The 26,498-nt window shown below is 47.5% G+C and overlaps 1 protein-coding gene across 5 annotated transcripts in view; it reads right to left on the bottom strand.

Annotated features, from left to right (window-relative positions):
• palld (palladin, cytoskeletal associated protein) overlaps positions 1-26,498 on the bottom strand; it is a 369,602-nt gene that overhangs the window by 175,693 nt on the left and 167,411 nt on the right. For all 5 annotated transcript variants that reach the window (XM_067982453.1, XM_067982449.1, XM_067982448.1 and 2 more), the window contains exon 3: positions 17,504-17,679. In XM_067982453.1, coding sequence (XP_067838554.1) covers positions 17,504-17,679 — 176 coding nt within the window. The remainder of the gene's footprint in view (positions 1-17,503; positions 17,680-26,498) is intronic.

Here is a 26,498-nt window from a genome sequence, read left to right as displayed (position 1 = left end):
GTGTCATCAGAGCGGAAGGTAGTTGGGTGGAGGTGGGGAACGAAGAGAGGCCCCGGTGTCAGAGGAGCAGAGGGTGTGTGCAGGGGGACATAGAACAGGATCTTCCCCTTTACCAACATATGAACGTAGAGGTCCAACAAAGACCATTCCAGACGTCAAAAACAGAATTAGGTGTCGCAGAACAATTATTAAAAGAAAATGGTGTTATACATGGGGCCAGCTGATTGGGAGAGCAGCAAGCATTGGTTGAACACGTTAACTAGTTGCACCTGATGTTAACCGATAGAGTTCAGAGCGCACCTAGCAGTGTGCCAGCCTGCAAGTCTTAACCCTGCAACTGCGGAGCAGACAGATCTTACGTAAGCTCCACACAGGCATTACAAAGAAAGAAAGAAAGAACTTGCATTTGTACAGCGCATTTCACGACCTCAAGACGTCCCGAAGCACTTTTACAGCCAATGAAGTACTTTAGAAGTGTAGTCACTGTTGTAAAGTAGGAGACCTGCATTTATACTTCAGATCTGAACAACACGATCGTGCCACTATCTCTTGCCGAGCCTGGGAAAAGCAAACAAAAAGTTGCTGCTAGGCTCACACAACACCCTGATTTTGAATCAGTGCGAGGAGAAAGATGAGGGAAAGATCTCGTGAACTGGGTCTACTGTTTTTTGAACTCTGGGGCAGGGTCAGAAGGATGGAAATGATCGTAATTGGTCCTGTACATTCCTACATTACTAATTTGTGTTGATGTTAGTGAAAGAAAATGTCCAGAAACATTTTAGAAAAGTGTAACGGCTCATATGAGATTTTATTGTATTACTGTATTCAAGAGGAGGTCAAGTTTTGCCCCCTCTCTAGTCGGGCCATCCACATACTGAATGAGAAATTCCTCCTGAATACACTCAGCAAATTTCTCTCCATCCAAGCCCCTAATGCTATGGCTGTCCCAGTCAATGTTGGGAAAGTTAAAGTCCCCTACTATTACCACCCTATTTTTCTTGCAGCTGTCTGTAATCTCCTTACATATTTGCTCCTCAATTTCCCGTTGACTATTTGGGGGTCTGTAGTACAATCCTATCAAAGTGATCTCTCCCTTATTATTTTTCAGTTCTACCCATATAGACTCAGTGGGCGAACCCTCGGATATATCCCCTCTCACTACTGCCGTGATGTTCTCCCTAATCAAGAACGCAACTCCCCCTCCTCTCTTACCTCCTGCTCTATCTTTCCTATAGCATCTGAACCCTGGAACATTGAGCTGCCAGTCCTGCCCCTCCCTTAGCCATGTTTCAGTAATAGCTATAACATCCCAGTCCCATGTACCCATCCATGCCCTGAGTTCATCTGCCTTGCCCATCAGACTTCTTGCATTGAAATAAATGCAGTTTAATCTAGACTTCCCTTGGTCTTTGCCCTGCTTTCTCAGACCATCTGTCCGGTCATGTTTTGTACACTCTCCCTTACTGCCTTTTGTTTCTGTCACCATTTTACTTCCCACTGACTTCCTGCATCGGTTCCCATCCCCCTGCCACATTAGTTTAAACCCTCCCCAACAGCACGAGCAAACACTCCCCCTAGGACATTGGTTCCAGTCCTGCCCAGATGCAGACCGTCCAATTTGTGCTGGTCCCACCTCCCCCAGAACCGGTTCCAATGGCCCAGGAATTTGAATCCCTCCCTCTTGCACCATCTTGCACCATCTCTCAAGCCACGTATTCATCCTAGCTATCCTGTCATTCCTACTCTGACTAGCCCGTGACACTGGTAGTTACCCTGAGATTACTACCTTTAAGGTCCTACTTGGGAAATAAGGAAGGGCAGGTGACACTTTGGGACCAGTGATCATAATTCCATTAGTTTTAAGATAGCTATGGAGAATGATAGGTCTGGCCCAAAAGTTAAAATTCTAAATTGGGGAAAGGCCAATTTTGATGGTATTAGACAGGAACTTTCAGAAGTTGATTGGGAGAGTCTGTTGGCAGGCAAAGGGACGTCTGGTAAGTGGGAGGCTTTCAAAAGTGTGTTAACCAGGGTTCAGGGTAAGCACATTCCTTATAAAGTGAAGGGCAAGGCTGGTAGAAGTAGGGAACCTTGGATGACTCGGGAGATTGTGGCCCTGGTCAAAAAGAAGAAGCAGGCATATGACATGCATAGACAGCTGGGATCAAGTGGATCCCTTGAAGAGTATAGAGATTGCCGGAGTGGAGTTAAGAGAGAAATCAGGAGGGCAAAAAGGGGACATGAGATTGCTTTGGCAGATAAGGCAAAGGAGAATCCAAAGAGCTTCTACAAATACATAAAGGGCAAAAGAGTAACTAGGGAGAGAGTAGGGCCTCTTAAGGATCAACAAGGTCATCTATGTGCAGAACCACAAGAGATGGGTGAGATCCTAAATGAATATTTCACATCGGTATTTACGGTTGAGAAAGGCATGGATGTTAGGGAACTTGGGGAAATAAATAGTGATGTCTTGAGGAGTGTACATATTACAGAGAGGGAGGTGCTGGAAGTCTTAACGCGCATCAAGGTAGATAAATCTCCGGGACCTGATGAAATGTATCCCAGGACGTTATGGGAGGTTAGGGAGGAAATTGCGGGTCCCCTAGCAGAGATATTTGAATCATTGACAGCTACAGGTGAGGTGCCTGAAGATTGGAGGGTAGCAAATGTTGTGCCTTTGTTTAAGAAGGGCGGCAGGGAAAAGCCTGGGAACTACAGACCGGTGAGCCTGACATCTGTAGTGGGTAAGTTGTGAGAGGGTATTCTGAGAGACAGGATCTACAGGCATTTGGAGAGGCAGGGACTGATTAGGAACAGTCAGCATGGTTTTGTGAGAGGAAAATCATGTCTCATGAATTTGATTGAGTTTTTTGAAGGGGTAACCAAGAAGATAGATGAGGGCTGTGCAGTAGATCTGGTCGACATGGACTTTAGCAAAGCCTTTGACAAGGTACCGCATGGTAGGTTGTTACATAAGGTTAAATCTCACGGGGTCCAAGGTGAGGTAGCCAATTGGATACAAAATTGGCTTGACGACAGAAGACAGAAGGGGTGGTTGTAGAGGGTTGTTTTTCAAACTGGAGGCCTGTGACCAGCGGTGTGCCTCAGGGATCGGTGCTGGGTCCGCTGTTATTTGTGATTTATATTAATGATTTGGATGAGAATTTAGGAGGCATGGTTAGTAAGTTTGCAGATGACACCAAGATTGGTGGCATTATGGACAGTGAAGAAGGTCATCTAGGATTGCAACGGGATCTTGGTTAATTGGATCAGTGGGCCGATGAATGGCAGATGGAGTTTAATTTAGATAAATGTGAGGTGATGCATTTTGGTAGATCGAATTGGGCCAGGACCTACTCCGTTAATGGTAGGGCGTTGGGGAGAGTTATAGAACAAAGAGATCTAGGAGTACAGGTTCATAGCTCCTTGAAAGTGGAGTCACAGGTGGATAGGGTGGTGAAGAAGGCATTCAGCATGCTTGGTTTCATTGGTCAGAACATTGAATACAGGAGTTGGGATGTCTTGTTGAAGTTGTACAAGACATTAGTAAGGCCACACTTGGAATACTGTGTACAGTTCTGGTCACCCTATTATAGAAAGGATATTATTAAACTAGAAAGAGTGCAGAAAAGATTTACTAGGATGCTACCGGGACTTGATGGTTTGACTTATCGGGAGACTTTATTCCCTGGAGAGTAGGAGGTTAAGGGGTGATCTTATAGAAGTCTATAAAATAATGAGGGGCATAGATAAGGTCGATAGTCAAAATCTTTTCCCAAAGGTAGGGGAGTCTATAACGAGGGGGCATAGATTTAAGGTGAGAGGGGAGAGATACAAAAGGGTCCAGAGGGGCAATTTTTTCACTCAAAGGGTGGTGAGTGTCTGGAACGAGCTGCCAGAGGCAGTAGTAGAGGCAGGTACAATTTTGTCTTTTAAAAAGCATTTGGACAGTTACATGGGTAAGATGGGTATAGAGGGATATGGGCCAAGTGCAGGAAATTGGGACTAGCTTAGTGGTATAAACTGGGCGACATGGACATGTTGGGCCGAAGGGCCTGTTTCCATGTTGTAAACTTCTATGATTCTATGTATTGGGATTGTGAAGAAGACCAACAGGACAATTACAGATTTGGCCCTTCCAGACTTGGCTTGTAAGCTTTGCAATTTTCCTCCATACATCTGTCCGCCTCCCTACCTCTCAGTCCTCCTTTCAGACGCTCCTTAAAACTTACCTCTTTGACCAAGCTTTTGGTCACCTGTTCTGAATAACTTCTTATGTGGCTCGGTGTCAAATTTAGTCTGATAATCGCTCCTGTGGAGCGCCTTGGGACGTTTTACTACGTTAAAGGCGCTGTATAAAAGCAAGTTGTTGTTGTATCTGGAGGATTTGAACTGTAGAACACCTTATTCCTAAGTTTGTTTCTTTTTGACACTTCATCGTAACAAGCTTCAGTCATCCGTGTCTGGTTCTACTAGTGGTAGAAAGGTGCCATCGAATGTATGGCTCAGGGTCTGAGCTCGGTTTGGTGGGCCCCCTAGCCCTGACGAATACTTGAGCTGTCCTTCCTACTGAAGCTGAAGTACCGCTTTAAGGAAATACGAATGCCGTCCCTCCTGTAAGGCAGGGGCATTGCTGCATGTGTCCCTCTGGGACCGCACTCTGTCCCAATCTTAGCTTACTGGTCCACTTAAAATAGGACACAGGCCGCCTTGGGTATGTTATCAGAAATCTATACAGGGTCAGGAGGTAGTGTTAAGATGGCATAAAGTAAGAAGGAAACACTACCCCTTTCACGGAGAATTGATCCTATTAGTGGATTGGATTACCAAGACCTTGCTGTGGTTCTACCATATTAATTTAGGTCGCAAATTGTTTCCAGGAAACCTCTCATTATTGATCAGTAAGAGGACCTTTACTCAAAATAAAGGTAATTTATAACATTGTATTTCCATTGTGGTGCAGGCCGCTTCAGTGACTGAAGGAAAACTTACTAAAGGAATTTAGGACAGTTACATGGAGAATTAGGAGTGAAATTTCCCCAAGTGAAAAAAAATCAAGTAATTTCCAGTCGTATTCCAATGACCTGCTGATGAGATTGTGGGAACGATACAGCTTTGAAGCATGCGACTTTGTGAATGAGGGAAACACGGCATTCTGTCTATTTCCGTTAAGATGAATGTCAGCGCCCCTGCAGGGGTATCTAAATTGCGGCCCTTGGGACATTTCTGGCCCCGGGGCACAGACACTCTGGTGTGTGGCCCAGGCAGTTCCGTCCTACGTGTGCATTTATGTTATTTACCCGTCTCTGAATCAGAAGGTTGTGGGTTCAAGTCCCGCTCCAGAGCACAAAATCCAGGCTGACACCTCAGTGCAATACCGAGGGAGTGCTGCACTGTCAGAGGTGCCGTCTTTCGGATGAGACGTTAAACCGAGGCCCCTGTCAGCTCTCACAGGTGGAAGTAAAAGGTCCCAAGGCACTATTTTGAAGACAAGCAGGTGGGTTCTCGTGGTGTCCTGGCCAATATTTATTCCTCGACCAACATCACGAAAAGCAGATTATCTGGTCATTATCTCATTGCAAATTGGCGGCCTTGTTTCCTACATTACAACAGTGACTACGCTTCAAAAAGTACCTCATTGGCTGCAAAGTGCTTTGGGACGTCCTGAGGTTGTGAAAGGCGCTGTATAAATGTGAGTTTTTCTTTCTTAGTGCTGTTGCCTCAATGGCGGATAAACCCTAAATCAAAACACCAAGAGCTGTTGGCATCAGCAGCTTGAGATGCGTGCCAATTTGTGGGAACGCAGATTCGATTTAATCTTCCGGTGTGTCCCCGAGCTTCGCGCGCCTAAAGCAGCCCATGAAGACAAAAAAGCTTGGACTGTCTTGCAGCAGGTAACTGTGAAGGCATTCGGGAAAAAAAAAACACCACCCACACAAGCAAGCCCTTGCTGGTTAGGTTTCACAGGCCTTGACCGACTCGATGGTCTCAGTTTGTACATTTCTGAATGGCACGTTGAACGGAGAGCATCATTGTCCAGCCGTGCCAACTAGGCAAACAAAAAGAAAATTCCAATCCTCAGAAGAGCAGCTCATGGAAAAACTCTTTGGCCCGGAGCATCAGATACTCTTACAGTTGAAAGAGCGACTATAAATATAGATGCATCTGTTTGAGCGATTCCTAGAATAATCTTTACTGTACTGCAATCATTGCTACCAGTTCATACACTAGCACCCGTGCAGAGATCAGTGACCGGAAGAGTATGAAAACCAACAACACATTTTACTAATCTAGTAACATAGGAACTGGAGAAGGCCATTCGGCCCCTCGAGCCTTTTCCGCCTTGCAATTAGATCATGGCCGATGCGTACCTCAACTCCGTTTACTCGCCTTTGATCCACGTCTGGAGTACTGTGAGCAGTTCTGGGCACCGCACCTTCGGAAGGACATACTGGCCTCGGAGGGAGTGCAGCGTAGGTTTACTAGAATGATACCCGGACTTCAAGGGTTAAGTTACGAGGAGAGATTACACAAATTGGGGTTGTATTCTCTGGAGTTTCGAAGGTTAAGGGGTGATCTGATCGAAGTTTATAAGATATTAAGGGGAACGGATAGGGTGGATGGAGAGAAACTTTTTCCGCTGGTTGGGGATTCTAGGAATAGGGGGCACAGTCTAAAAATTAGAGCCAGACCTTTCAGGAGCGAGATTAGAAAACATTTCTACACACAAAGGGTGGTAGAAGTTTGGAACTCTCTTCCGCAAACGGCAATTGATACTCGCTCAATAGCTAAATTTAAATGTGAGATAGATAGCTTTTTGGCAACCAAAGGTATTAAGGGATATGGGCCAAAGGCAGGTATATGGAGTTAGATCACAGATCAGCCATGATCTTATCAAACGGCGGAGCAGGCTCGAGGGGCTGAATGGCCTACTCCTGTTCCTATGTTCCTGTGTCTCTTGATACTCTTACCCAACAAAAAATATCTATCGAGCTCAGACTTGAAAGTTTCAATTGGCCCCCAGCATCCACTGCCTTTTGGGGGAGAGAGGTCCAGATTTCCACTCCCCTTTTCTATGAGCAAGGAAAAGCTCAATACAAAATGTGGAAACGAATTTCAGCAGAAGCCCTTTTTGGACAAACTGGTACGCTTGTAAAATCTCAGCAAGTTTCCGCAACAAAATTAGATTCTGGGGTCGATTTTAAGGTGCCGCGATCGTCCCAGAATAAGCCTAGGGGTGGAGTTTCTACTTTGGGCGGGATCCAATCGGTAACTGGGTGCATATTGTGCCCGAAAATTGGGCAGATTAGGTCACAGGTCAAGTTTCTGCTAAAATGTATTTGCATAATCACAAACATAAAATCTTCCATGGACCAGCGCAATCCGGCAGCTTAACAGAGCGCGATCATTTATTTTTTTTTCTTTTGCAATAAAAAATATTCATCGATGTATTTGCGAGCGGTAACCTGGTGCAGTTTTATTAATACAGCTGAAAATGGGTTTATCACAAAAAAAAATAAGCATTTTTGATAAGAGTGTCCAGTCCTCCAACTGTGAGTAATCTGATTTAAAGTCATGAAAATGACTTAGAAATAACTATCCTGAACCATTTACTACTTTCATTGGTGCACACTAGTCATTTTTTTAGTAAATTAAATATTTTTTAATATGGAAAAATGTTTAAAACGTGCCTGCCATCGCCTCCTCGAACGGCCGCAGACAGCCACAATCAGTGGAAATTCGCCGTCCTCGATATTTCAACGTGGGCCCGTGGCCGGTTTCGGGAACGATGATTTTTGAACCAGTGTTAAAGATCGTGGAAACTCGAATTCCGCTTGACGTAACTCACGCTTGCTTTTCCGCCGTCTTTTCCGCTGTTTGGGGTGGATAAAACCAGTGGAAACTCTACCCCCTCTACACCTGCGCGTTTCCAGAGGCACGTACTCTCCCTGAAGCTATACCCGCTGACAGTCCCGCCTGCAAGCCTATACTTGAGGCTCCGGCAGCGGGCTCGGTGCTGGGTCCCGAGAATTCCTGATCTATCCCGGGACAAGGAATTTCCTCGCTTGTGATCTGCGGTGCAGAGTCTGCTTCTGGACTGAAGCAGCGGAGTCAGGAACGAACTTGGACCAGGATCAGGATCAGGAGTAAGAAGATCCTTCATCGTCGCTGGGTCAAAATCCTGGAACTCCCTTCCTAACAGCACTGTGGGAGAACCTTCACCCCATGGACTGCAGCGGTTCAAGAAGGCGGCTCACCACCACCTTCTCAAGGGCAATTAGGGATGGGCAATAAATGCTGGCTTCGCATGAACGAATTAAAAAAAAGATCGTCGGGAATAGGAACAGCAGTAATTGCTCGGTCATATCCCTAAGGGCATAGGATCAGTCGTTGTCTCACATTGTTACCAATTTGTTGCCCAGGAGGTAAAAAGTGTGCAGCTCTGGCTGAGTCTCCATTGATAAATGGCTGCAACGCTCACATATATTGTAGAAAGAAAAAGAAAGACTTGCATTTATATAGCACATTTCACAATCTCAGGACGACCCAAAGCGCTTTACAGCCAATGAAGTACTTTTGAAGTGTAGTCACTGTTGTAATATAGGAAACGCGGCAGCCAATTTGCGCACAGCAAGATCCCACAAACAACGATGAGATAAATGACGAGTTAATCAGTTTTTGTGATGCTGCTCGAGGGATAAATGATGGCCGGGACACTGTGGAGAACTCCCCTGTTCTTCTTCAAAATAGTGCTATGGGAACTTTTACCACTTGAGATGGCAGACGGGGCCTCGGTTTAACATCACATCCGAAAGACGGCACCTCAGACAGTGCAGCACTCCCTCAGTACTGCACTGGAATGGCGGCCTTAGATTATGCGCTCAAGTCGGATTTGAAACCCACAACCTTCGGTTCAGAGTTTAATGATAATCTAAAACCATCTGGTGCAATCGTTCCCAGAAACGTTTACTGACTGACTGGCTCCAAAAACAAAGAGAAAAAGACCTTGCAGCCTTTGACTAATCAGAGGCGAGAGTGCTACCAACTGAGTCACAGCTGATGCTATGGGCTGGATCTTGCTGGAGCGAGGCATCTCATGGTGTATGCTGTTAGTTAAACCCTTTTCCTGCACCCTTCAGCTCATAAACTTTTTGCACTCTAACTTGCTGGAAGTGCGAGCTGATGTCATCGTGGCGAGGGCATCTGGGGACCTGAGTGAACGACGGGACCAACAGTCTATCCCCTTAGGCAATGAGATTTATGGATTGAGAAATAAACGGAGGAAAGACGGAGAAGGAGGGTCACAGCAGGCACAGGAAGAGAAATGAAGAGAGGGAAAGAAAGATTGGATTAAGAGAGAGAGAAAAGAAAGAAACAGAAGGGAAAAGAAAAAAAAAACGTAAAAATTTGACATTTTTAAAATCTCCCAACAATTCACAACCTGAAGGGATGAGACTCCACACTTTTAATTGGTCACTTTCTGGACCAGAGAGGTTGGTTGGGGCAGTTATCACGTAGTTAAAAGGGTATTATTTACTGAACTTAACTTTCTGCAGTGAGTTTAATGGGCACTTGACGTGCAAATCCAGCAAGTCCTTAAAAACGACGGGGAGGCTAAGGGGCGAGATGCCGTTTGTGCGAAGCAAACAGCGGAGGGTCGTAAATCGACCAGCAGGTTCTGCAGACTCTCAACTCGTGGCGTATCTCTTAATCCCCCGGGTCGTGCTGGCTGATTTGCACATTAATAACGGCGTGCGTCGTTAACGCACCGTTATTTTTTTCCAGTAAGTTCCGGCCCTAAATTTAATGATGCTGGGATTATCGTTGGTGGGGCAAATGATATGTCATCACCATAGCAGCAAACACTTTCACTGCCTCCAGGACGTTTTAAGCAAAAATTGCAGTTCTCGGGCAACCAGATGTGCGAGGTGAGCGTGGAAAGTTGCAGGTTTTGTTTTGGGATGTTGCAACACATCAGACCACGTGTCCTAATTACAGCTCTTGCTGTGTTCAGACAAAGCTGATAACACACTCCGGTGCAGACAGTTTAATGTTTCAAGACGTTGTGTGGGTGAGTTTACGCAATCGTTGCGATTGCAGACGTAAATCTAAATGGGGAGGGGAAAGTGAAATATACTGCAGTAGTTCTCAAAGTTTTCTGTCTGTAAGTCCTGGCTCAGGCCCAGGGACCGTCTGTAAATCCAGATACAAGCCCAGGGGCCCTCTATAAGTCCTGTCACAGGCCCAGGAACCCTCTGTAAATCCTGACACAGGCCCAGGGGCCCTCTATAAGTCTTGACACAGGCCCAGGGGCCCTCTGTAAATCCTGTCACAGGCCCAGGGGCCCTCTGTAAATCCTGTCACAGGCCCAGGGGCCCTCTATAAGTCCTGACACAGGCCCAGGGGCCCTCTATAAGTCTTGACACAGGCCCAGGAACCCTCTATAAATCCTGTCACAGGCCCAGGGACCCTCTATAAGTCTTGACACAGGCCCAGGGACCCTCTGTAAGTCCTGACACAGGCCCAGGGACCCTCTGTAAGTCCTGTCACAGGCCCAGGGACCCTCTGTAAGTCTTGACACAGGCCCAGGGACCCTCTATAAGTCTTGACACAGGCCCAGGGACCCTCTGTAAGTCCTGACACAGGCCCAGGGACCCTCTATAAGTCCTGACACAGGCCCAGGGACCCTCTGTAAATCCTGTCACAGGCCCAGGGACCCTCTGTAAGTCCTGACACAGGCCCAGGGGCCCTCTGTAAGTCTTGACACAGGCCCAGGGACCCTCTATAAGTCTTGACACAGGCCCAGGGACCCTCTATAAGTCCTGTCACAGGCCCAGGGGCCCTCTGTAAGTCCTGACACAGGCCCAGGGACCCTCTATAAGTCCTGACACAGGCCCAGGGACCCTCTGTAAGTCCTGACACAGGCCCAGGGACCCTCTATAAGTCCTGACACAGGCCCAGGGACCCTCTGTAAGTCTTGACACAGGCCCAGGGACCCTCTGTAAGTCCTGACACAGGCCCAGGAACCCTCTGTAAGTCTTGACACAGGCCCAGGGACCCTCTGTAAGTCCTGACACAGGCCCAGGGACCCTCTGTAAGTCCTGACACAGGCCCAGGGACCCTCTGTAAGTCCTGACACAGGCCCAGGGACCCTCTGTAAGTCTTGACACAGGCCCAGGGACCCTCTGTAAGTCCTGACACAGGCCCAGGGACCCTCTGTAAGTCCTGACACAGGCCCAGGGACCCTCTGTAAGTCCTGACACAGGCCCAGGGACCCTCTATAAGTCCTGACACAGGCCCAGGGACCCTCTGTAAGTCTTGACACAGGCCCAGGGACCCTCTGTAAGTCCTGACACAGGCCCAGGGACCCTCTGTAAGTCCTGACACAGGCCCAGGGACCCTCTGTAAGTCCTGACACAGGCCCAGGGACCCTCTGTAAGTCCTGACACAGGCCCAGGGACCCTCTGTAAGTCCTGACACAGGCCCAGGGACCCTCTGTAAGTCCTGACACAGGCCCAGGGACCCTCTGTAAGTCCTGACACAGGCCCAGGGACCCTCTATAAGTCCTGACACAGGCCCAGGGACCCTCTGTAAGTCCTGACACAGGCCCAGGGGCCCTCTGTAAGTCCTGACACAGGCCCAGGGGCCCTCTACAAGTCTTGACACAGACCCAGGAACCCTCTATAAGTCCTGTCACAGGCCCAGGGGCCCTCTAGGTCCTGACACAAGCGCTCAGGCTCCCCCTACATGCATTAACATGCTTCCGGGAGCCCATTGCAATTGGGGATTATCATACTCCTGGGGACCCCCTGTAAATGACATGCTTCCAGGTACCCCTGCAAGTAATGACATGCAGCACGGAGACGCCCGCAAATAACAATGCCATGCAAATGATGGTACATCCCCAGTGACTTCTCATCCTAATTTCAGCATCAGCTACCCAAAGAAAAACAATGGAATGATCACAGAAAGTATATTTTATTCACACAAAGCTTAGTGGAGTCCTGGAAAACTCCCCGCCAAAAGTTGTTGAGGCTGGGGGTCAATTGAAAATTTCAAAACTGAGATTGCTGTTTTTTTGTTAGGCAAGGGTGTTAAGGGTTACCGAACCAAGGTGGGTAAACGGAGTTAAGATACAGATCGGCCATGATCCAATTGAACGGCGGAACAGGCTCGAGGGGCTGAATGGCCTACTCCTGTTCCGGTGTTTCCACACAAATACAAATAACTTGCTAGTAAGGTAATAAAGAGGGAAACACGGAAATCTTATTATGTTGCAGCCCCCTCCCCAACTCACCCTCCCCTCCCCCATCACCCACCCTTCCACCATCGTGCCCTTGGTGCCCTGGTATCAAAATCTCCGGTGTACGCAAAACAACCGATCACGACATGTCAAACACACACTCACACACACACACACACAAACACACTCACACACACACAAACACACTCACACACACACACACACACAAACACACTCACACACACACACACAAACACACTCACACACAAACAAACACACTCACACACACACACACACACAAACACACTCACACACACACACAAACACACTCACACACACACACACAAACACACACACACACACAAACACACTCACACACACACAAACACACTCACACACACACACACACACAAACACACTCACACACACACACACACACACACACAAACACACTCACACACACACAAACACACTCACACACACACACACACACAAACACACTCACACACACACACACACAAACACACACACACACACACAAACACACACACTCACACACACAAACACACACACACACAAACACACTCACACACACACACACACACAAACACACACACACTCACACACACAAACACACTCACACACACACACTCACACACACACACACACACTCACACACACACACACTCACACACACACACACTCACACACACACTCACACACACACACAAACACACACAAACACACTCACACACACACACACAAACACACACACACACACAAACACACTCACACACACACACTCACACACACACACAAACACACACAAACACACTCACACACACACACAAACACACACACACACACACACAAACACACTCACACACAAACACACACACACACACACACACAAACACACTCACACACAAACACACACACAAACACACACACACACACACAAACACACACACAAACACACACAAACACACACACAAACACACACACACAAACACACTCACACTCACACACAAACACACACACACACAAACACACAAACACACTCACACACAAACACACTCACACACAAACACACACACACACACAAACACACACACACAAACACACTCACACACACAAACACACACACACAAACACACACACACACACACACACAAACACACTCACACACAAACACACACACACAAACACACACACACAAACACACTCACACACAAACACACACACACAAACACAAACACACTCACACACACACAAACACACTCACACACACACACACACACACACAAACACACTCACACACACACACAAACACACTCACACACACAAACACACACACACACACACTCACACACACACAAACACACTCACAAACACACTCACACACACAAACACACACACACAAACACACTCACACACAAACACACACACACACACACAAACACACACACACACTCACACACACACAAACACACACACACACAAACACACTCACACACAAACACACACACACAAACACACTCACACACACTCACACACACACACACAAACACACTCACACTCACACACACACAAACACACACACTCACACACACAAACACACTCACACACAAACACACACACACTCACACACACACACACACACACAAACACACTCACACTCACACACACACAAACACACTCACACACACACACTCACACAAACACACTCACACACACACACAAACACACTCACACACACACACTCACACACACACTCACACAAACACACTCACACTCACACACACACACAAACACACTCACACTCACACAAACACACTCACACACACACACACACACAAACACACTCACACACACAAACACTGAGGAAAACAACACCCCTTGATCAGTTGGGACAGGTACCGGAGGCGATGCCTGCACCTGTGAAACCACATCTTAGCGTGTATCACCGCCCTGAGGAGGAGAGAGTGACTCGTTACCTCTACGTTATAATTCAATCTGTCAAGTGTATCGAGACAGTATCTTGGGTAAACCCAAGATTACGGAAACCACATCGCGCGTTCAAAGGTCGGACAACACAACTGCTTTTGATTCAGCACAGACCTGTCTGCATAGTTCCCAGTGACTAATGGACTTGGATGACTGTGTAATCACAATGTGTGCAGAGAATCCTTTAATAGTGTTACTGTCTACAGTCAGGCATGGGACTGAAAATTTAGGTCACTCTTTGAAAGGACTGAAAGTAAGGTGAGAGGGGGCGGAGAGGTCATTTTACACGGGAGTCTGTGATGCATGGTCCTGTAGCTCACGCTGTGGAGGGCACTCGTCTGCTTCTGGCCTAGTTCTGCTCCCCCTTTCTCCGATTCCAGCTCTCCCACTTCCCAGACTGGGTATTCTGTGGCGAATGGCTCACCTCCTGACTCCCCAAAGCCTCCCCACCACCCACAAGTGGGGAGCGTGATAGAATTCTGGATGGGTGCAGCTAAAAAATAACACGCAAGAAGCTCGACACCATCCGGGACAAAGCAGTGCGCTCAATCAGCAGCCCATCCTGCACCTTAAACATCCACTCCCTCCAACACCGGCGCACCGTGGCTGCAGTGTGCACCATCCACAGGACGCACTGCAGCAACTCGCCAAGGCTTCTTCAGCAGCACCTCCCAAACCCGCGACCTCTACCACCTAGAAGGACAAGAGCAGCAGGCACATGGGAACAACACCATCATCTCCAAGTTCCCCCTCAAGTCACACACCATCCCGACTTGGAAATATATCGCCGTTCCTTCATCGTCGCTGGGTCAAAATCCTGGAACTCCCTTCCTAACAGCACTGTGGGAGAACCTTCACCACACGGACTGCAGCGGTTCAAGAAGGCGGCTCACCACCACCTTCTCAAGGGCAATTAGGGATGGGCAATAAATGCTGGCCTCGCCAGCGACGCCCACTTCCCGAATATTGATTTTAGAAAAGGCGGCTACATCTCCCACTCCCCTTCTCTCAGGCCACTAGTCTCCTGTGCCCTGTCTATAAGCAACAGTGGAATGATCAGTGCACATTAAAATTTCTCCACAGAGCAGTGGTTACCAGAAGGGGTGCCTTTGGTCATAGATTTTTTCATGCCTTTGACTGAAAAATAAGGATGGTGGGCTCGGGGGTGGGTGGGGGGAGAGTTTCTATATCACATTGGAAGAAAAAGTTAATCAATTCCTCCCATTATTTTTTTCTTAATCTGCGAACGTCTCTCATCAACAACAACAACTTGCATTTATATAGCGCCTTTAAAGTAATAAAACGTCCCAAGGCGCTTCACAGGAGCGTAAATCAGACAAAATGTGACACCGAGCCACATAAGGAGGTAATAGGACGGGTGACCAAAAGCTCGGTCAAAGAGGTAGCTTTTAAGGAGCGTCTTAAAGGAGGAGAGAGAGGTAGAGAGATGGAGAGGTTTAGGGAGGGAATTCCAGAGCTCAGGGCCTGCATCATCAACAACAATTAATCTTTTAATGATCCCAGAATGTGCCAATTTGTGGATTTAAAGGGACAGGCCGGGTTAAAGACAGTTGTACGTTAGCAGCAGAATAATACATTGTGCGTTAGATGTTAAAATGCGTTTGTCCTTAGCATATCACCTGCCACCAGAGATAAATAAACAGTGCTTCTCATGCAGACGTTGTGCCCATCACGGTCGAGTTTCTGTATCACACTTTGAAAAAGAAGGGTAAAGAAACAAAGGGGGGGATTTTAACCCCCCCATGATGGGCGGGAGGGCGGGGGTAGGTTAAAATTTCAAAATTCTGAAAACTGACCCCGACCCGCCTCGAACGTGCCCATTTCCGATTTTAACGGAGTTGGGTTTGGGGAGGCCGGTCAGTTATTTAAATATGCTGCTAATAAGGCTGCGTGCCTCAAATATTATCAGACTTTTAGATTTAATGCCGTGTTTCCCGGGGCTCAGGAAACCCGGCAGCTGGAGGGAGGCTGGATCCAGCAGGTAAGTGCCTTTCAGTCACTGGTCACTGCTTGTGGGTCAGGAGAAGCAGGAGTACCTTCTCCCCCTGCCTCCCAATCCCCCCCACCCCGATCCGCCCCAATTCCCCGTGTTCGGAAGCCCCACCCCCGACCAGCGATCTCTTCAACCAGCCCCCACTCCACCGCGCGATCTCCCCCGCGACACACAATCGCTCCCCAGACCTGCGATCTCTTCAACCACCCCTCCCAAGCTCTCTCCCTCCCTCCCTACTTCTCTCCCTCCCTCCTCTCTGCTCCCCCCGGCCGCAGACCTTCCTGCCCGCCAGCCAGCCCGTGGGCCTCTCAGTCTGGCCGGTTGCCGGGTGGGAAATGGAGTAAAAAAAAAAATTTCTAATGAGGTGCTGCCGTTAAATTCGGGGCCAAAGGATCTCTCCAGGAACCCAAAGTACCTGAACCAGAATGTCTGCAGCCTCCTAATTGAATGAACTCATAGGCCTCAATATTTATGGGGAGGTGGGGAGGGAGTGGGGGGAGGGGACGATGCCGGGAAACACGGAAATACCGGGAACGCGGAGCTCCTGAGCAATTTAACGGCAGGACCTCAATCCAATACATGTGCTTTACATGGTATAACGTTTCCATCCTTATATAGCTCCCTATCTCTGTAACCTCCTTCAGCCCTACAACCCTCCGAGATCTCCGCGCTCCTCCAATCCTGGCCTCTTGCGCGTCCCCGATTCCCTTCGCTCCACCATTGGCGGCCGTGCCTTCAGCTGCCCAAGTTCTGAAATTCCCTCCCTAAACCTCTCCGCCTCGCTACCTCCCTAAAACCCACCTCTTTGACCAAGCTTTTGATCACCTGTCCTAATATCTCCTTGTGTGGCTCGGGATCAAATTTTGTCTGATTGCTGCGAAGCGCCTTGGGACGTTTTACGAGGGTGAAGGCGCTATATAAATGCAAGTTGTTGTTGCTGTCGCATCTCCTGCATCACTTCCTCTCGGTACTCCTGACCTCTCCAGGGCGCCAGGGATTTACAAAGAGCTGCCAATCTACCAAAAAAAAATGCACTCAACAATCGGCCTCCAGTTAACAACATGTGCGTCGTGGTAGAGGTGAGTGGTGGCCTTAAAGGGGTAGGTCACGTCTAACACAGCACCGCCCGAGGAGCCGAACATCGTAACCGTCCATCAGATCTCAGACAATCCGCGAGCAGTGACACTGCAGAGAGCAGCCAGTAGTTACCCAAGCAGAAGATAAATTTGTACACCTACCTTCAATATAGACCTCGGCGGATGTAGTATCTGACCCAAACCGATTGGTGGCTATACAGGTGTACCGACCCGTGTCGTCCTCGAAAGCTTCGGCAATAGCTAAAGTGTAGAGATCGCCATCCTGGAATATCTGGATGTCCGGGGAGTTTTCCAGCTCCTTCCCCTCACAGAACCATCTGTGGGTCAGTCAGATAGAAATGGAGATTTTTATTTCTCGCTATAAAAGAAAAAGTTTGGAAAACTGCAGCCAAAGGAAACTTTGACAAATGACTTTAAAGCAAAATCCATCCAGTGCCTGAGTTTAGACGGCTCGCTGAAAGGGCACTCAGCAGGCTCCTTCCTGAATCTACAGCTTGGGATCAATTAAGTCGGCAACCTTTATGATACCTGAGTGCAAATTCCAGAAAGAAACCCCCCACCCCCACCTCTTACACTTGCCCTTCTTAAATTGACAGAGCCCTACAGTATTCTCCTCAAGCCTTCTGCACATTAACGACATGCAGAATTTCCTTTACGTTAATGAGAGTTGAGTCGTGTAGCCAAGGCAAACTCATCTGTCCGGTTCCTTCAAAAGAACGGGATGGTCATTAAAATGAATGCGGCTGATTCCTATTGAAGTTACAGTGCAGGATAAAAAAAAGGGGCGATTAGATAACAGATGTACCAAAGTACAGTATACAGCAATAATATTAGTTGACAATGAGCCTAATAAGTGCAAATTAAGAGCTAGTGGCAGGGTTTAACGCTTTAAGATTGCAATATTCTACATTTTTTCATGGGGAGGAGTTGAGCAACCAGGTGTGTGAGCACATACTAAAGCTCAACCCTGAACAAAGGAAGAACTCCGCATAAGTAGAGTTGCCTTTTGTCTGATTTGGAGCGTGAACTCTCCTCTCACCTGCCTAAGTTCAGAGAAGGTAGACCCAGGACCTTGCGAGTGTGCGCAGGGTTACTGCTGCATTGCTACCAGCTAAGACCGTAGAGCTTCATGCTGCTTGTCCACTGGAACCCACCTTATCCGTTAGAACGGAGTGTGGATTGGGAAGGACCGAGCACACCCAGTGATAGATCTATCTCCGCCAATCTCATCAACCATAAAGTCATACAAGTTACAGCACAGGCCATTCAGCCCATCATGCCTTGCACCAGTGCTAGCTCTCCAATTGGAACTATCAACTTTTATCCCATTTCTCTGCATCTTTTTTATATTGATCCTTTTTAAATAGTTATCCAATTCCCTCTTAAATGGTATTATGGTCTCTGTCTCAATAGCCATTTGTGGTAAAGTGAAGAGCCAGGACTAGCTACTTCAGAGAGTTGAGCACATAATCCTGGCTGACACTCTCAGTGCAGTACTGAGGGAGTGCTGCACCGTTGGAGGTGCCGTCTGCCCTCTCAGGTGGACATAAAAGATCCCACGGCCACTATTTCGTAGAAGAGCAGGGTAGTTCTCCCCAGTGTCCTGGCCAACATTTAACCCTCAACCAACATCACCAAAACAGATTATCTGGTCATTTCACATTGCTGTTTGTGGGATCTTGCTGTGCGCAAATTGGCTGCTGCGTTTCCTACATTACAACAGTGACTATGCTCAAAAAGTATTCCATTGGCTGTAAAGCGCTTTGGGATGACCTGAGGTCGTGAACAGCACTATATAAATGCAAGTTCTTTCTTTCTTTTGGTCAGTACTCAATATTGCCCTGGAGTTGCCATTAGTGATCCAAATCAGCCATTTCTGGGAAGAAAGTGGGGCGAGATATAGTATCACTATAAATTTGAACAAACAAATGTTACTTAGCCCTGTGTTCTCCAGTACTGCTTCATTTTATGCAGCATGAAAAGCTGACTAACCTGATGGAAGATGTGCACGGATTTTTTAAAAAAGAGCAAAGATTATTCATTGTTCCAGTGGTAAATCGTTTCTTGTGCGAGCTGAAGGTTTTGTTCTACTCCCCTAAATCCTAGTTAGTTAGTTGCTCATATTGCGGAATCCTCAAAGATCAAAGTGTCTGGCATTAATGCTGGCACTAAAGTTTATATTAACGACCAAAATAGCTTTGTGTCCTTGGAAACAAGAAAAGTAAACTCCTTTCAGGGTCACAACAGACCCACCTGCAAACAGCGAGCTCCTTTAGATTCCTGTTGCCCAATTGACATTGCTTATTGATTTTTCACTAATTGTATGTAAAGCAGTTCACAAGGGCCAAGCAGCATGTCGTCCTCAGCTTAGTCGGTAGCACTCCTGTTTCTGCTTAAGAAGGTTGTGAGTTCAAGCCCCGCTGCAGAGACTTAAGCACTAAATCTAGGTTGGCACCGAGGGAGTGCCGCACTGTCTGGAGGTGCCGTCTTTTGGATGAGACGTTAAACTGAGGCCCCGTCGGCCCTCTCCCACCCACTGCACTATTTTGAAGAAGAGCAGGGGAGTTCTCCCCGATGTCCTGGCCGATATTTATCCCTCAATCCCTAATTGTCACTAAAACAGATGATCCAGTCATTTATCCCATTGCTCTTTGTGGAATCCTGCTGTGCACAAATTGGCTGCTGTGTTTCCTACATTACAACAGTGACTACGCTTCAAAATTATTGCATTAGCTGTTGTAAAGTGCTTTTGGGATGTCCTGAGGTTGTTCAAGGCCCCAAATAAATCCAAGATCTTTCTAAATGCAGAACCACTGAATTTTGTGTCAGCTTGGCTCACCTTGACAGCACCCTCGCCTCTGAGCCAGAGCTTGCAGGCTTAAGCCCCACTCCAGGATTTTAGCACATAAACCAGTGGGAGTGCGGCGTCGTGGGGTGTGCCCTGCTACAGGTGAAAGGTCAAATCAAGGTTCCCACCTGCCTGTAAGATAACTGGCAAAAAAAAACCCAGTGAGGAGATGAGGATAGATTTTTTTTTAACGCAGCGAGTTGTTATGATCTGGAATGCACGGCCTGAAAGGGTGGTGGAAGCAGATTCAATAGTAACTTCCAAAAGGGAATTGGACAAATGAAAAAATTGCAGGGCTACGGGGAATTAGCAGGGGGAGTGGGAGTAATTGGAAAGCTCCTTCAAAGAGCCGGCACAGGCACGATGGGCCGAATGGCCTCCTTCTGTGCTGTAAGATTCTATGATTCTAAACTCATTGGCAATCATTTGGATATTACAGTCTTGTTATACGAGACGCCTGATTTATCCAATCCACACCACTGACGTTCCCCACCTTGATGAGCACAAAAATGTATTAAAACGAAGGAAAGTTGTAAAAATGTAAGCTGTTTTATGCGTCTGTTCCTTTCAAGGCATCTGACCAAGGTTGAAATTCTTCGTCTAATGAAAAACAGGAGAACGCCTGCCTGTCTCTCCGTGTAATTAGTGACCCGTTAACAAAACTGCATTCTCAGAAATCACACGTTTCAAAAGCTGTGTGTTCCTGCAATACCATTAATGTTCCTTAATTGCAGAGAAAAACAGGAATTGTCCCGTTTTTAATCAAGAGGAATTTCAGGGCCTTTAAATTAGCTTCCTGGAAGAGTTGAAGCCGAGTAGGCTGTATTTTGAGGGGACTGGGAGGGGTGAGAGGGGGGGGAGGGTGTTGGCGGGGGGAAGGGGAAGTTCTCTACCTGCTGGCTTCCCTTATTTTTATTTTGTCGTCGCTTGGGGTGGGAATACGGCCGGGTTTGGTTCCGGCCTCCCGTATCGTTCCAACCCTACTAGGGTTGCCAACTCTGGTTGGACATATTCCTGGAGGTTTCATCACATGACCTCTCGCCGCCAACCGCCCGGCCCCCACGTTCCCGCCATCGGTCGCCCAACACGCCCTTCCTCGGAGTGCACCACCTTCCCACGTCAATTGGAAAGTGAAAAGACTCTTCGTTACCCGATTGGATGATTCTTGACTGTTGGTCAAACAGCCTTCTCCACCCATTCCCATCTCCATCATTTTTATAACTAATAAACTAAAATGTTCAACGAAAATGAAGCAGAGTCCTGGAGATTAATCTCCGATTCCTGCAGACTCCAGGGGCAATCCTGGAGGGTTGGCAACCCTAAGCTCCACGCGGGGTTCAGGGCCTATATCTCATAGTATCATAGTAGGTACAGCACAGGATGAGGCCGTTCGGCCCATCGTGCCTGTGCCGGCTCTTTCCAATTAGTCCCACTCACCTGCACTTTCCCCGTAGCCCTGCTAATTTTTTCCCTTCCAGTATTTATCCAATTCCCTTTTGAAAGTTACTATTGAATCTGCTTCCACCGCCCTTTCAGGCCGTGCATTTCAGATCATAACAACTCGCTGCGTAAAAAAAATGTTTCTTCATGTCACCATCTTCCGCCTGTGCATTCCACAGTCCATTGGGGTTCTGAAGATTGACTTCAGTAACCTTGGACCTTAGGTGTCTCTCCTCTAATTCACTTTCCACTTGGCTATCTTCCATTCAGGGGCTGTTTTACTCATGCCTTTTCCCAGCTGGATTCAGATCACCTCTGTATAATCACCCAGTACTTTTCACCCTTTGTCAGCTTTTTTTGTCCGAAATCAGTTCCCGGGTTATTAGGCCCATTCTCGGATCCCCTGTGTTGTAGTGCTGAACATTTTAATAACTATTCTTTCTTGGGATATGGGTGTCGTTGACAAGGCCGGCATTTAATGCCCATCCCTAATTGCCCCTCGAGAAGGTGGCGGTGAGCCGTCTTCTTGAACCTCCGTGTGGTGACGGTTCTCCCACAGTGATGTTATGAAGGGAGTTCCAGGATTTTGACCCAGCGACGATGAAGGAACGGCGATTATATTTCCAAGTCGGGATGGTGTGTGACGGAAGGATGTCAACCTTCACCTGCTGTCCTCCCCACTCGCTCCCCTCTTTGTTTTGTTTAGTCCCAGAGAGGATCTCGGTTACCTTCCCTTTCCAGTTATGACAAAGGGTCTTTACCTGCCTGTCTTTTCCCCTCAGATGCTGACACACCTGCTGTGCATTTCCAACATTTTATCTTTCATTTTCCAATTCTCCCCATTATTGAACGTTCTCCTAACTCCAGGGTATCTTGCTTCTGAGTCAGAAGGTTGTGGGTTCAAGACCCACTCCAGAAACTTGAGCGCAAAATCTAGGCTGACACTCCCAGTGCAGTACTGAGGGAGTGCTGCACTGTCGGAGGTGCTGTTTTTTGGATGAGACGTTAAACCGAGGCCCCGTCTGCCCTCTCAGGTGGACTTAAAACATCCCGTGGCACGATTTCGAAGAAGAGCAAGGGAGTTCTCCCCAGTGCTCTGGCCTACATTTGTCCCTCAACCAACATCACTAATAACAGATTATCTGGTCATTATCACATTACTGTTTGCGGGACCTTGCTGTGCACAAATTGGCTGCCATGTTTTCTACATTCCATCAATGACTACACTTCAAAAGCACTTAATTGGCTGTAAAACGTTTTGGGATGTCCTGAGGTTGTGAAAGGCGCTATATAAATGCAAGTCTTGCTTTTGTTCCTTCAGTCCCTTAGGGAAGATTTCCTCAGCAAACCCATTCTTTGTGGAGGGCAGGGGGAGGGGAGGGGGGTTATTATTTTGTTGCACGTTGGGCAGAGGCAAATTCTTTCAAGAAGAGGAAATCATTTCCAAAATAGTCTTCTGTTCCTCTGTTTAAAAAATTCCAGTAACAGTATTAAAAAGCCAACAGAATCTTTGTAAACTTGAGTGTTCGCTTTGAAAGATAAATCCAAAGGGGGGAAGCAGGAGCCCATATTGTGTTGCATTCCCCATGCCACCTGGTTAAGTGACTAATCCCTCTACCTTTGCCTGCAGGTGTTAAGAGATTACAGGTTTAAAGATGGTAATAGAGAAAGACCAAGGGAATAGTTTGTACAAAGGAGGTGTTTAAGGACCCGTAAATCACAACAGGTGGTCTACCCCGTATAGCCTGTCACGCTGTGATTGACTCACCAAGAATGCTGACAACCTCCCTTTTATCTGTGATTAGACTACAGTTACGGTAATTCCACTCCCACAGCCATAGGAGAGGCAGATCCAGAACTAATCTTGCTGAGATGCCACTGTTACCGAGAGACGGGCATAGTCCCCACCGCTGACAGCGGGCACTTTCACGCCAACGCCATATGCCCGCTATACCCGGTGGCCGTTGTAACAAACAAATGATCGCGTGAGGTAGCGGAGAGGCATAAAAGAACTCAGGGCAATTCCGCTCCACGTATACAAGAGAGGGCGATTCAGACGCTGGCACTGACAAACCGATCAATGTGTCAACTTTTTTTTTTATTCGTTCATGGGATGTGGGCGTCGCTGGCAAGGCCAGCATTTATTGCCCATCCCTAATTTCCCTTGAGAATTTGCTCATTTTTGCTGAGATTAAAGCCCTGGAACCGTCTGTAGGAGGGCGAGTTAAACCGGCCGGGTGTGCTTTCAACTACAACAGTAACGATAGCAACTTGCATTTATATAGCACCTTTATCGTAGTAAAACGTCCCGAGGCGCTTCACAGGAGCGATTATCAAACAAAAATTGACAGCGAGCCACATAAGGCGATATTAGGACAGGTGGACAAAAGCTTGGTCAAAGGGGTAGGTTTTAAGGAGCGTCTTAAAGGAGGAGAGAGAGGTAGAGAGGCAGAGAGGTTTAGGGAGGGAATTCCAGAGCTTAGGGTCTGAGGCAGCTGAAGGCACGGCCGCCAATGGTGGAGCGAAGGGAGTGGGGGATCTTCAAGCTGCTGGCTGGGTAATGGTTCAACAGGCGCTGGCAACACTTCACCAAGTGCCCGCCCTTCACAAATAAGCCTAGACGGCGGGGTCCGGTCTCGAAGACGCGCGGGAGGGGAGGGGGGTTCTGCCGGTCTCAGTTAACAGAAAGAGGAGACTTATAAACATACAAAATTGACGGGCAAGAAAAAACCAGCTGGTCCATCAAGCCTGCCCCACACTCATGATGGCCGAAGCATCGAGACTATACATTCCCCCCCCCCCGCCAACACAGACATATAATCTCCTGGGAGAGGCAAAAAAACAGAGAAAAAACCCAGGGCCAATAAGGGTTAAAAAATACACTGGAAAATTCCTCTCCGACCCTGTCAGGTGATCGAAACCAGTCCAGGAGATCACATGGACCAAGTGTTATCCATAAAGTCACTCAGCTTCTATATGATGTGACCCCTGGCCGAGTCAGGAACTGGTCCAGCTCCCTCTTGAAGGCCGACAGAGAGTCCGCACCCACCGCACCAGCCGGCAACGTATTCCAGAGGCTCACTACTCTCTGGGAAAAGAAGAACAGTCTAACATCCAGTCTGTTCCCACCTTCCATAGTTTAAACTCATATTCCCTACACTTGTATCCCATCCGCCTGGGCTGGAGTTAAACTCAGGTCCCAAGAGGTGAAAGGTCAGTGTGGCCAAGAGCACGTCTGACCGTTTTACAAAGGCAAAACCGGCGGATTTACACACGCAACAAAAACTTACCAACTTCTCCCGAGAGGCACAGTGAGCTCCCAGCTTTCAGCTTCACAATCGCAGTACATTCCTCAGAAAGGGCAGACCACTCAAAAATTTCAATCAAAGGTATGCTGTTCTCGCATTGGGGGGATTCATGGACAAAATGAAGGGAGCACCTCACCATACGGGGCTCCAAAAAAAATCAAATATTTCAAACAAACAAACAAGCAAAGACTCGCATTTATATGGCGCCTTTCACGACCTCAGGATGTCCCAAAACGCTTTACAGCCAATGAAGTACTTTTTGAAGTGTGGTCACTGTTGTAATGTTTCCAAAGAAATGTGGTTAAAATTAACATATCTCCTGTTTTGTTCCGCGCATTTCGGTTGATTTGTAAAATGATTTTGTTTGAAACAGTGAAGGCTGGTCTGATCGCAGTTTGAAAAGGGGTTTATTGAGCCCAACAGTGTGAGGGAGCTGACCTGACGACTAAGGCTGAACCATCCCTGGGTTTATGGCCATATCCCAGCTAATGCTCACTTAACTTCCTCAAGCTCGGGCTTAACAACTTTTGAAGCAGAATTCCAATGATATCATCAACATTCAGTGGCAAAAGGTCGGACAGAATAACACAAACCTAAATCAACAGCCTTAAGGGCAGCCTTGAGTGTACAGTTACCTATAGGGCAAATCGTAGATGCATTTACACAGTAATTGTGATTTCACTACATAAAGCACACGGGGGAACTCTTACCCCTCCCCATCTACTTCCATTCCAGTGACACGATGCTGAGAACCAGAGTATCATCCCATTGCTCTAGAGGTCTGTGCTTGTTTACCGTTCCTCTCCTAATTCTTACTGAAGCAATTGTAAATGAACAACCGGTAATACAAGGCGATCTCACCTTGGACTGTGCCTCGCAGACTCTCCTCTCCCCGTAAACCCGGCAAGGGATCTCTATAAAATGAACAAGGAACCGAATATTCCACTCGCTTCACTGTAGGAAAGCCACTATCCCCCTTGACATGCTCCTGCATCAACCTATCCAGAGTCCAAAACCTCCGTCACCCGCCTCACTGCGAACGGCTGAAGGAATCCACAGGACACCCACAAGTTTCATGCCCCCAGTCCAAAGCTTCAAAGGCACAGGATAAGCGAGTACTCTCCGAGGAGCTGGCTGCTTTCATCGGGAAAACTTTGTTACGGAGTGCAAAGGAAGTGGTAACGGCCGAGTTTCAGTGCAATCCTCCCCGCAGGAGTTACACGGAAGGCAGATGCTGTGACTGAGGCTGGTGAGCAGAAGGACAATTCTTTTTGTTACACGTGAAACCATACTCCTGTCAGCTGGGTGGGAAACCTGGTTCTAAAACTGCTTTGGCTCCTGACGCCTGTAAAAATTATTTATTGCCTTGTCATCACTGTGCTGACAACTCCATTGTTGTTTCAATCCTTTCGTGCTTTTTCCAAAAACATTTATCTGAACAATAATCCTTGGCAGACGCGACACTATGGCCCCCTTGTCTACATGGGAAATTGGACTAAAGCTACTCCAGAACTTTCCTGTTTTCACACATAAGCTGCTA

Source organism: Heptranchias perlo, chromosome 4 (genome assembly GCF_035084215.1).
Source record: "Heptranchias perlo isolate sHepPer1 chromosome 4, sHepPer1.hap1, whole genome shotgun sequence".
NCBI classification, from domain to species: Eukaryota; Metazoa; Chordata; class Chondrichthyes; order Hexanchiformes; family Hexanchidae; genus Heptranchias; species Heptranchias perlo.
Note: the sequence above shows the minus strand (reverse complement) of the source record. Positions and strands in the feature narration are given on the sequence as shown.